Below are 13,151 nucleotides of genomic sequence, written 5' to 3' on the forward strand. Positions count from 1 at the left end.
GTACGTGACCCCAACCGAACATTTACAATTTAACTGACCGCCAACTAGTCGCTACTAGTACTAGTAAGAGGTCGCAACAGATTTCTATTTTTGTTTTCCAAATTTTTTGTCGATTGATTTTCTGATAATTGATCGTTTTGTTGATTGTATTAGGATCTTACGAAAAGAAGAGTGGAACTTATCCCAAAATTTAATGAAGTGTGGTATTATATCTTTTATAACTAAAATTATATCAAGCAAATGGTATTTTCAATAAAAATTGATTTATTGTTATGTACATGTATACTATTTCTTTGCTTGAATATCTTCTCTTAGATGTGTACCATCACAGAATGGCCGATTTGATGTTTGTTTGCAATTACACAGCCAATAATCTTTGGTTTCTTCAACTGTAAAACGTATAGGCTTCTGCTTGATCTGAAGAAATTGATTCCTATGCGTGCCATCGCAGAATGGTTGTGTATTACTTCTACCACATAAGCACCACACATATATTTTACCAGCTATGCACTTATATTTAAAAGGTTTATTATCATATATAACACCATTAACAGTTTGATTATTTGCACTATAGACCTCTTTCAATGGGTTTCTAGGAATTTCCATATCATATTCCACTTTTTTACAATAACATCTAACCTGAAATATAGTTAGGATTCATATATTAGGAAGAAGACAACTTGAAATTTTATTAAAACATTAATAACCTCGATTCAACAACTTCTCCCTTTTGTTCTCGATATAATTTAATAACTTATTTTATTGTAAGGGATGGTAATTCTAAAATAGGTTAAGAAGTTAGGCTATTATAACTATAAACAAATAAAAATATAAAAACTATATTACGATATTTGAAATTTCATTGCAATTTTTTCATTCACTTTTAACTTACATTTTGGTATTTCAAAATATTTGAATGAACAAAAAATGAAATTTTCTTTAAAGTTAAATGCATAATTAAAACGTGATATTCGATACACTGTAGTTCTGTCTTTGTCAATTCTCATAGATGTCAGTGCAACCTGCTCGTATCCGGCTAGAGGCCTCTGCAATAGTCGTTTGCGCATGGCAGTTGTGCGTTGCGTCAGAGTGAGAACAGTTCAAATTGAGGTGTAAGATTGCACCAGAGAAGAGAGAGAGATTGATAGAGTTGTATTTTGTATCTGCAAGAGGACTAATTCCGAATAGATTTAGTATAGTAAGTACTAATTAATCAGCTTGATCATTAATTTCCTTTTCACTTCTACCATGCGGTACTTATAAGCATGAGCCTGCTTCACAACGGTCAATTTACGATCAAAGAGGTTCTGTCATAATAGACAAGGAACGTAATAGTATATGTAGATATAGTAATATATTTTTCGCTCCAAGTCATAGAATATCAAGTATTTAATTATTGTATTTTATATTATTTCATGATTATATATGTCGGAGATGAGAGGACACCGGGGCCTCCCCTCTGAAACTTCGGAAAACCCATAAAAGATTGTAATTAAGGTTTGCAATTGTAATTAAACAATTTGCCGTCATTCTGCCCAATTGTATTTGTGCGAGATTTGTGACAATGAGCTTGGGCTCAAGGCGACGATCAGTCGCCGAACGTAGCCGCGGTCACGGGATGAACGCTTTGTCTAACAAAGGCATGGAGTAACTCTATAGCTCTCCTTAAAAAGGAAATAATTGCAACACTCGACAGTAAACTTTCCAACGATCTCTGTCCCGTAGCTTGCCATATGCAGACCCTATTCTTCGAGTAACATGATTGCCAGATGTCGATGCACCTCCGCAGTACATGTTCAGCTAGCCTGAGGGCCCGTTATAAATCTTAAGATTTAGCTAACTAAAGTCATTCAAACAGACAAACAGTCTTTGTCCCAACTACGAGAAGATAGAGGAGATCTATTGTCCAACGGACGGCGTCTCCCACCAGTAACTTTCCCTCGAGGGCGGCTAGCATCCTTTCTAACCACCGATATGAAAATTAACCAATTAGCAGCAACGCCAATGTCCCTCACCTTCTGAACGAAGGCTATCGTCGACGAATCCGATAACCTCGTGTCCTTAGACACACCTCACTATAGTTTTCCTCTGTGGCATCATCGGGACGGAAACTCATTCTTCCTTGCGATCTCATCGACGAAAAGAGTAGCCCCTTACGACCAGTGAATATTACGCGTCCGACTTAGATTTCGTGAGCACGTACATCTATCATCTCGTTGACCGCGAATTCGTTATTGAACCTAGGATCATTGTCATTAGTGTCTCGAGTGTCTAATTACCACGGTTACTTGTCCAATCCTGTAATAATCGTATTTGCACTAGTCAATGTCTTCTCTATCGCATAACGACACTGTGTAATCCAAACGAAGATTCGTTTCACGCCCCTAACCCTAAATCATAATGTAAACCCGACATATATTATATTCTAACATGAAAACATGCCGACTTTGAAGCCATTCAACTTTTACCTGAAACAGTTTCGGATATAATTAATAGTGTTTTGTCGACCGTTCATAAATTTCTGTTACGATTTTACAATCGACGCCACGAAACTGATCGATCCCCTATTTCGTTTAAGATAATAGAAGTAGTTGAATTAATTATAACGCTGAGGTAACAGGTTATAATGTACTCTTTATTTCGACAACAACTGTACAGAAGATGATTACGCTCGTTGCGTATATACAGGGTGGTTGGTAACTGGTGGTACAAGCGGAAAGGGGGTGATTCTACGCGAAAAAAGAAGTCGAAAATATACAATAAAAATTTTTCGTTTGAGACTTTGTTTTCGAGAAAATCGACTTTGAATTTTCGCTCGGTACGCGTGCGGTACGTTATAACGGATCTCACTGTAGATCGTTGTCTCGATGGAAAAATTAAAAAAAAGATTGTTATTCTTGTTTTATTCTTGTTTGTTATTCGCACTACTGTGCGACAAAGACAGATTTATGCCGTGTGAAAGACAAGGAACGCACTAGTCTGCGACAAGGATAGACACACCTCTCCCTCTAATGTATCGAATGTTCGTTAATTATTATTTATCGGGGAAAAAATTCGTACACTTTTGGAATTGCGGAATGAAGCGCGCATCCCAAGGAATATTCACGTATAGTTTAGGAGCGGAATTTTTGTCGAAATAAGAAGCTATTAGCAATTATCGTAACCAGCGTCATAGTTGCTGCGATTTGCGTCTATAATTTTCTATTAGTACCGAACTTATATTTACAATTCCACAGAATTTTGTGGTTTATTCTAATTCCATGAGATCGTGGAAGTTTCCGCAGATCCAGTACTCTATTCTTCATGCATAAAAGTTCATAAATTAATTACGTATGACGCGAATTACGCGAAAAACCACCGTGTCCCTCTTCTTGTATAACAACGTGTACATCATGCAAACATTGCTAATTACTAATTAACTGGACAAAAATTCCGCTCCAAAACTGTATATGAATATTCCTTGAGATGCGCGCTTTATTCCGCAATTCCAGAAGTGCATGAATTTTTCCCCGAAAAAGAGTAATTAACGAACATTCGATAGATTAGAGGGAGAGGTATGTCTTTCCTTGTCGCACAGTAGTGCGGTCCGTGTCTAGTATCTTCTGCGATACCTCCTTGCGCGTTCTATATTCCTGTTACTTTTTCGTGTTTTTAACCAGATTCGATAGATGGCAGCACTTGGGTAGTCGTAGACAAGGAACGCATTGCTGTGCGACAAGGATAAATTACATATCTTGTGTTGGACGAAGAGGGCGGTAGTGTGCGATCAGGATAGAGACGTACCCTGCGATAGATACAGAGAGCAACACGGTATGACAAGGAAAGACAATATATACATTCGACATATATTGGACAAAGAGGATGATATTGTGCGAGCAGGATAGAGATGTACCCTGCGATAGACACAGAGAGCAACACGGTATGACAAGGACAGATATATGCGCACTCTGCAGGTGTTAGTGAAAGAAGTCGACGGTGTACGACAAGGACAGCAATAGCGATTAGTTCGAATTCGTTTTATCTTTTCCAAAAAAAGCCTAATTGGAAGCATTAATTTCTGCTGTTTTGCCATTTTAATTACTTCTCCGTTTCACTGTTTTGTTTACTCCATTTAAGTGAATCCACAATTGTCTTTTTATATAGTATTTGAACTACAAAACGCGTATACAAAATTCAAATTCTTAACAAACCTACTGACCGTACATATGTATATGAATTAAATTAGGCTTGCCTAATATGAATCTATAAATTAGATAATAATTTTTATAAATAAAATTTTGGTAATAATTCTGAGAAACTACGCTTATATTTTTTTTAGTATTGTTTTTAATTTTCGCTTTTCGGTTTACATCATATTTACATTTAATATTCCAAGCTCTTATCTTACTAATTACTTAACTCAAAATATTTTATCATTAGCTTACGTTCTGTTATAGTATGCTATCTTATCTATACATCTAACTTATCTGTATCTGTATAATGGAATGTACTTACAATTACACTTCTATAATTAATAATTTTTAGAATGATCGTACAATTAGGCGTGTACAATGCACGATTTACATAATATATCTTATAAACGTATAACTTTATATGCAGATATAAAGGAATTTTATATACATATCAATTTACAAATTAATCCTACAGACACAAAATACAGTGGCTATAAAAGGTACTTGCGCATACCCTTAGTTTCCAATAGAACTATTGTTTTTAATCAGATTCTCCATTTCATGTTTATAGTATCAAATAGTATCAAACTGTTACAGTAATATGGAAGTATCACTGAATGATATGACGTGATATGAAAATTGATATACTTAGATCTAATTAATTAGCCTGTAAATGCTACAATAAATACAATCTTACAATAAATACTTTTTATAGTTAGCATATGTACACTTATGTATATCAGACATACACAACCCTAAATGCATTAAGGACAATCTCTACCGTTCTTTAAATCTTTTTAACTAACCCCTTGTCTTGAACATCATGAGAGATTATCGCCTGATATACTTTGCATCGTTTCAAACATTAGAAACGCCAATTAGAGTCGTCACATGTTTTGAGGTATAAACATACGCAAAGAAGAAGAAAAAAGAAAATAAATACATATTTTGTCACTGACTATGGCACAGGCTGTAGTGAATTAATCCTTCGATTTAATTGACATGTTTTACGTGACTTAATCGACGTATGAAGTATAATTAGCTCATCGTCGTTTGCTTTGTATGTACAGTATATTATAAAGTGTTTTTCGATTTGTACACATTTGTGGGAAATGTTAAGTTTAAAAAATACACAAATCGTGCATAATACGCAAAGATATATAAAATATTTACAATACACTTTTTAAATTATACATGTAAAGATATGAATCTGTATAAATATCCGGGTCTCTATAAATAATTATTGTCATTATGTTTATATACGATATGTAGTATATTAACATGACGAGTCATACTCGTTATTCGAAGCCAAATGGTTAGTTCATAAGACAAAGGTTTAGTCAAAGTTTTAACCAACTATATTACATCTCTTACGACAATGATACTTTTCGAAATACAACGCGCATGCTAAACAATTCCACTTGGCAACCGCTTATCCACGAAACGTTGTCTTGCTGACAGCGTGGTGACATTTGCTAAAGAGGAGGTTGCTGTCAGGTTATCGAACTCTTTCTCATTTTTTTCTCCCGTTTTTTCAACGTCCAGATGGATAGCAGTTTTATCGCTGGAAAAGACGGGAGATTCGAGCTTTTGTTTTAGAAAGTAAGTAGCTTTTTTAAGCTTTGAATCGGAGCTCGTTGCTCCCGGGCGTGCCCGGATCTTTAAGGGATCAACTTTTCACTGGATCGCCAGAGGATGCATCCGATTCCTTGTTCCATTTCAACACTGCCTCGCAGACAGAGATAGGAATCTGCAATTTATTCATTTCTATAGAACATGCTGTTACGTTTATAACATTATAACAGACTGTACAGAGCAAAATCAGATTACATATTTACTTTGTTGCCTTAACGTTATATCTCTTGTTGAGAACTTGTTGCCTTGGCAAGAATTCTATACATAGAAGGATATAAACGTTGTCTTAGAAGATAGAAATTGTTATATAGGATTATATTGTTTTATATAGTTGCTTTTTTGGAAGAATTATTATACACAGTGTTATAGTGATCAATTCCCATGTCTGGTATGTGATACTTTGAAGGTTTTAGATATGAGAAGATTTAAGCAGTCCATGAAAAGACACTTTGATGAATAGAATGCGTTCCTTTATTCCTCGTGATAAACTTGTCTTTTTTAAATGTAGACTTCCTTCGTCGATGCTCTCAGAGGAATTTTAGCAGAAATTTCGAAACTCATGAGTATCTGAAAAATTGACAAAAGTATTAATATATTAAATATATTATATAATATTTGCATTATTTAATTTGAGTTTTTAAATTGCGTGTAATGACTGAAGTATTCTTATCAATTATTGATTAATAATTCACGATCAAATCAATTATAATTCCTTACCAATTAAGTTTGCTCTCAAGTGTATCTCGAGAATCTTCAGCTTTAGCGTAGTTCGATAATAGAAGATTATTTTGCATTTCAACTTGCATTTTCGATACATCCGTGAAATTGTCATTGTCGATTCATTTATGTTCTATGTTATTCCTGCACCTGTTCAAGCGAAATAATCAATACAATGTTTCTTTCACCAATCCCATATTTCTTTCATATTAATTAAATCAACGATAAAATTGCAACACCGAGTACTCTTTCTTCTCAAATGAATAGAACAAAATTCGCAATAGAAATGTCTTAAGAAACAGATAAAAATAAAACGTAGATCGACGAAACAGTGAAAATAAAAAACAGAAAAATTGCACTAGGAAGAGGCGAATGATTTAATTCTACTAATTAAAAAAGCTCCTCGATAATCTTGTTCTTTGGTAGATTCTTCAGTGTTTCAATTTTTCTTGAGACATTTGAGAAGAGAAAAGTTTTATGCAAACGCGAGCCATCTCTGTTGGTGCTTGCCTTTGACCGTTGCGATCAGATGAAAAGCGGAGTGTTTTCTACAACGACGCAGGTGAACGGCCGGCCAGGTGAAAAGCTGACAGTTTGAATAAAGCACGCTGAGCTGAATTACGGGAGACATGACCGATCCAACGTCGACATCTTCTAGACGACGCCAGATCAGCCAGAAGACCCGAAAGAAATCAGCGTCCACCAGAAAGTCTCAGAAAGGCTTCTTCAGGTAAGAGCGCCCCTGTGAAACGATAAACACTTTACAGCTTTATATTTGGAGAATTTTTAAATCTTTATACAGGGTGTCTTGTACAGAAGATTTAATAATGTATCGAATATTGTATGTGAAAGTATAGGGGGTGCAGTTCAACCCTTTTTTATATGCAATATTATACTTTTAACGTATATTACTATATACTTTTGAATTAATTTATTAAGAAATAACTGTATTGGTAACGTTTGTGCAATTTTATGCTTTATACACACATAATTGAAAAAATGGAACGTGATTAAAAATTTATTTTATCTACTGTATGACGTAGCGAGTACATTATTTTAGATATTTTGCTTATTATGTGCATTCTATGCATGTTCGCGCGTTAAATAAAAATCGGCGGTATAGTTATTATGCAGAGTAATATTTTAAATTATGATCATTGAAATCTGTACTTTTTAGATCACAGAATTATTTTACCAAGGGCCATGAACACTTGGGAGAAGCTAGAAATGTCCTGGAGGAGCAATCTCCATTCGTCTATCCTCCTTGTTCGCTCATGTTCTCTTATTTTCAATATTGGAAGGCGAAAAAACGTACCACAGATAAAGAACGAAGAATGGATGTCTTCAAAGCCAAAGACTCGCACGATCTTCTACGGAGACTTCGTGTAAGGAATTACAATTTTGATGTGTGATCTTAATACATGCAGACTATACAGGGAATTATACTCTTACAATTATTGAATTCGACAATTTATTTAAAAAATGTCCACTTACTTATATTGCGAATATTTGCTATTTTGCTATATATCAATCAGAGACTTAATTATTACACCATACATTCCTATCAATAAACATTACAGAATATATTAAAAGATATATTAATCATTCGTACTCAATATTTGCGAGAGTATAAATATTTCTATGATTTGTTGTAGAATTCAATCTAAATGTTTACTATAGTTAGGAAGAAAAATACTCTAAAGTATAGAAATTTATAAAATTAATAATAATTAAATTAGAAAATTTAAAATCGCAAGTAAATTTAATCAATTTATTATAAAGATTTTTAAGCCTGTGAACGTTTAATTACTGATTGAACTTTGATTATTCGATTTCAGAAAAATTTCCTTACTTGATACGAGTTGTACGATTATGTTGCAAGGTGGACGTGGACATCGAGGCTCTAGAGGCGAAGAAACACAAAGATTTGGAAGAGGCTATAGCCATGACCGACGTAGATCCGCAGTATTTCTCGGAATTGGGTGGAGGGCTAGTCAGAGAAAAATTTTCTGTGCGCAGCTATGTAGAAGACACTCGTGAGATTTTAAAGGTTCGGTTGCTAGCTGGACAAGAAATGGATGATTGTATTCGTATAGACCAACAGTTCGTCGAGGAGCAGAAACGACTCGATGAGATCAAGGTCTGTCTTTGCAAATCTAAAACCATAAATTTGTTATTAATATATAACAAGAAAAAAAGATAATAAGTACCAAAATAATGTTTCTATGATAAATCTCATATTGATACGTACCAAATTCTTACGTCTTGTATTAGAATGTCTGGAATATTACAAATAGGATATGCATTCTTAATTTATTTTTTCCAGTAATTTAAAGAATGATGATTTATTTCCTGACAATAAAATAATTGTTTTCCTCTTTATTCTTACTTATTTCTTTAGCTAGGATATTAAATTGTAGACAGATATATATTTTACATATTATAATCTCGTTTCCTCAATTCAATCAACATTGAAAGATTAAATAGGAAAAATTGCAAATTCCTTCCAATATCTCATTCTTCATTTAAATTTCTAATAATTATTTTTTCATCCAAATCTCTAGTATCTATTCCTCATCAATACTATATGCTTCATCTATCCTACCAGCGACGATATCGTCGATACGTGAGCGGTTTCGAGGAGTTCCTTTCGATGGATCACGAGGAGAGCATGAAGATTCTACAGTTGGCTGAAAACGAGATAAAGAAGACTAGGCAGATCACAGACAGGAGGAACAAGCTTTCCGCAGAGTACGGTAAGGTCAGACTGGACGTGTATCATTGGGAGGAGAGCTGGAGGACAGTGAAGATGTGTCAAAGATTCCTCTATCAGGTGTCTCCGCTCGCTTGGCGGGCGGAACACGACTGGATTCATCGCACTGATTCTGGAGAAAGCATCCTTCACAGAGCTGATGATTTATTCGGTCGATACAGAATGGTTGACGAAGTTGCTTCGCTTGACGTTCTCATAGGTAATTCGTGTTATTCTACATTTGTATGTTTTCTTTACCTCGAAAAAGATTCTATGTTAGAAGATATTTCGTTAATGTCTTGCATGGAGGTTTTATTAATTATTTCATACCTTTATACTTACCTTTTTCTTTTCGAGATTTATTTTTCATTCATCGTTGCGAAAGGAGTCTTGGAATAATCTTCAAGAACGTTTCTCAGCTTTGACTAGATCGCGGATGTTTATACAATTATAGACAATTCTAAACGACACGAAATTCTAACGATATAGAAAAATGCGACAGAATATGCAAAGATGTGTAAAATATCCAAATCACTAATTGTAATTTTGTAGTGAGAAACATTTAGTAGTAATATTTAACAAACAATATTTAACAAACAAATCGTTAGTTAGAATATTTGTATTCTTCGCATCAAAGTGCTGACAATTATTGCTTCGTATTTTTAGACTTGTTCGAGCAAGACATTAACAAGGCAGGTCCGACAAATATATACTTCGAAGACCCATTTGAACTGATCTACGTGTTCAGAGCGATAGAAACGCAAAATCTGAACGCGTTGATTCACTTGGAGTCTCTGGCAAAGCCGATGTCTGAATTGATGGTGACGATTCAGTCCGCTGAAGAACAGATCCAGGCAGAAGTTACGGAAATAACCAACACAATCAACGAGCTACGAGTAAGAATTCGATTAATCAACTCGTTAAAGGCCAATCGATAGTTTATTATACTGTTATAAACTTACAAACATTTCTTCTTCTTTAGAATCTTTAGAATTCTCCTTCATATAGCCACATTATACGAAAATAGAATTCGTTAACGCAAATTAATTGAAAAGAATCGCGGTTGAAACGTTGCGTCAATGCAACGTTGGCTTTTAATGGGTTGATAGTTATAAACACAAAATACAAAATACCAGAAATAAAGAAAATAAAATAATTACAAGTAAATCAATTTTAAGAATCATGGCACGCATACTTACGATGATAAATTCAGGATACCATTCGCAAACTCGAAGCTAGAGCCGCGGAATTGGAAAGTTACGCGAACGAGCTTCTAGAAACGTTGTTCCGCGATTCCGTTTGTTCCGAGGAAGTGCTCCGTCTTCAAGTATTCGTCGAGGACACGTATGAAAGCTGCGTGGCGCCGAACGATGCGAACCTAGACAGTTTCTCCATGATGAAATGGATCGAGAAGACACACGAGGAGTTGAATTTGAAGCTGGATACTCTACCACCGGAAGTGGTTCAAGCTTGCGAGAAGGAAGGCTTCAAGCAGGAGCTGAGGGCTATGAAGGAGACAGAGGAAGCTGCCAAAAAGGTCAGGTAACTCAGAATTATAAGAATTACTCGTTATTATTTAATATCCTCCATTCTCCGCTTTCTGAATGCATCATGGCATAAACTGCGGATGTTTATGCATTTATGGAAATAATGCACAAAATAACTCGTGGAAAGTTTCAAAAGGCAAAGACACGCTTAAGGGAAATTTAATAGTGGAAAGATATATTTGTGAGAAACTCAAAGTTACAAAAATGCATTTATGGGAAATTTAAAGGGGCAAAGATGCGCTTATGTGATATTTAAGGGCGCAAGGATGCATTTATGAGAAACCTAAAGTTGTAAAGACGCGTTCATGGAAAATTTAAAAGGGCAGAAATATACTCGTTGGAAGTCTGAACGTGCGAAGATGTATTTGTGGGAAACTTAAAAGTGCGATTATTCGCTTATAGGAAATTTAAGCGTACAAAACATATACAGGGTGGTTGGTAACTGGTGGTACAAGCGGAAAGGGGGTGATTCTACGCGAAAAAAGAAGTCGAAAATATAGAATAAAAATTTTTCGTTTGAGGCTTTGTTTTCGAGAAAATCGATTTTGAATTTTCGCTCGGTACGCGTGCACTTTATCACGTCTCGTTATAACGGATCTCACTGTAGATTTAGATAGAAAAATTAAAAAAAATTTTTATTCTATATTTTCGACTTCTTTTTTGCGTAGAATCACCCCCTTTCCGCTTGTACCACCAGATACCAACCACCCTGTATATATAAAATTGTACAAATTATTTAAAGTATAAAACTGGTTATAGTACTGAATAGGTGAGACGAGTCGTTGCTTAAATTTCGCTTCTTTAGTTATATCTCTAAAAATCTACATAAATATGCGCAGCCTTCTTATGGTAGGTAATTGAAATATACTTTGATGGTTTCGCGCGTTTAAAATGTCAAATGTGAATTTGTCTGTTATAGTTTGAGCTTATGCAGCGATTGCTGGCATCTCTGCAACGTGCTATAGAGCCGCCTCCGATAAAAAGGCGGCCTGCAATGCGGCGATCGACTCCAAAAACTCAAAGGTTGAAATCGATACCACCCCCGCCGAAGCCAACCGAACAGGAGATGCAATATTTGATCTTTTTCACCAACTATTGCAAACAGGAGGACTTCACCGCCTATCGCGATCAATTTCCGGACGACTTTGACCTGACGTTCCAGGATAAATGTTCGGAATCGATCAAAAGTGCGGGATCCGAGAATGACAGGGGAGAAGAAGATAGCAGTCAACGAGATTCGAAGAGTCAAAGAGAATCGAAAGAGACTCTACAAGATTTTAATATTACTGAGAATGTCGACTGATCGGACAACTTTACAAATTAACGTATTATAGAATATTAAGAAATATGCGAAAGTTTCTTGTACTATTGCGTTTAAACTTACAACTTGCTGCTAAAATACAAAACGATATGTATCGTACGCAGGAAATGCGTGACGCTGATTTTTATCATGTAAAAGTAATTTTATAGATTAAATATTATGAAAGCAATTCATCACGGAGAAGATTAAATCTTGTTACTTAATATTTGATTGAGTTTTTATATTTTTTGTACAATCTCAGATTCCACTCTAGTGCGAGTAAAAAAGAATTCTTCTTTACTTTTTGGTCAAGATTCTAGCAAAGTTCACAGGAACCATCTCTGTTCACTTTTACATATTAAAGTTTCAAACTTACTTCCGCTCGATCGATCATTTTTGCCATTTCAATTTGTGGAACTGTTCCAAAGTAAAAACATAATCGTTTATCATTATCAAAGCTGTGATACTTTAAAACTCTCTAATGAAATCGCGGAGTAAAACGCGGCAAACGATCATGGAATAAATTTCGTACTAACCGAACATGATAGCTACAAAGAAATTATTATACACGATAGCGCGTCTGTATCCGCGCAATATGCAAATAGGGTAACCATTACGCGGCTATGTATAACGCTTGAAAGGAAGGATAGTTGTTTCTTAATCCTGGTTCACCAGGTTAAAACAGCAATGGAAAGAAGCTACAGCATAGCGAATAACTGAAACAAATTATTGTTTTAGCCAGAGAGTTCACCGCGACTCTCCAATTATTCATAGTGTTCCATGATTTCGATATTACCTTCGCGGACGAGCTGGTGAATAATTCACGAGGCTTTCCGAATCGAAAATCTTCGTCGTCCGATTAAGTAATTGAATTAATCAGGCAACGCAGCAGATGAACAGATGGCTTCCGCGTGTTTCTTCCTTCTCCCTTCCTTTCGCTTCCTCTTTCTTTTAATTGAAACACTTGCACGATTTACGCAGCGCGAAACACCGATCAAACGTAACGTCGAGGGCGCCTTGCAGCGTGA

The 13,151-nt window shown here is 35.3% G+C and overlaps 2 protein-coding genes and 1 long non-coding RNA gene across 4 annotated transcripts; 1 reads left to right on the forward strand and 2 right to left on the reverse strand.

Annotated features, from left to right (window-relative positions):
- Positions 1-246: 246 nt before the first annotated feature.
- On the reverse strand, positions 247-1,048 carry LOC138187260 (CDGSH iron-sulfur domain-containing protein 3, mitochondrial). Its single transcript, XM_069127841.1, has 2 exons — positions 893-1,048; positions 247-639 (listed from the first exon to the last, which is right to left on the reverse strand). Exons 1-2 carry the CDS (start codon positions 953-955, stop codon positions 286-288), a joined length of 417 nt encoding a protein of 138 aa, XP_068983942.1. The 5' UTR covers positions 956-1,048; the 3' UTR covers positions 247-285.
- Positions 1,049-4,989: 3,941 nt separating this feature from the next.
- LOC138186849 (uncharacterized) lies at positions 4,990-8,462 on the reverse strand. Of its 2 annotated transcripts, none has more exons than XR_011175018.1 (5): positions 8,377-8,462; positions 7,035-7,266; positions 6,525-6,674; positions 6,011-6,374; positions 4,990-5,922 (listed from the first exon to the last, which is right to left on the reverse strand). It is a non-coding gene; the product is annotated as an uncharacterized LOC138186849 (long non-coding RNA). The 2 variants fall into 2 exon arrangements; XR_011175017.1 differs by having other exon boundaries at positions 7,840-8,421.
- LOC138186848 (cilia- and flagella-associated protein 100) lies at positions 7,128-12,369 on the forward strand. The gene is made up of 7 exons (XM_069127095.1): positions 7,128-7,254; positions 7,702-7,909; positions 8,407-8,664; positions 9,133-9,496; positions 9,943-10,172; positions 10,490-10,813; positions 11,743-12,369. The coding sequence occupies exons 1-7, from the start codon at positions 7,154-7,156 to the stop codon at positions 12,124-12,126; spliced, it is 1,869 nt and encodes a 622-aa protein (XP_068983196.1). The 5' UTR covers positions 7,128-7,153; the 3' UTR covers positions 12,127-12,369.
- The last annotated feature ends 782 nt before the right edge of the window (positions 12,370-13,151 follow it).

This window comes from Bombus flavifrons, chromosome 14, assembly GCF_040668555.2.
Source record: "Bombus flavifrons isolate JBK064 chromosome 14, iyBomFlav1_principal, whole genome shotgun sequence".
NCBI lineage: Eukaryota > Metazoa > Arthropoda > Insecta > Hymenoptera > Apidae > Bombus > Bombus flavifrons.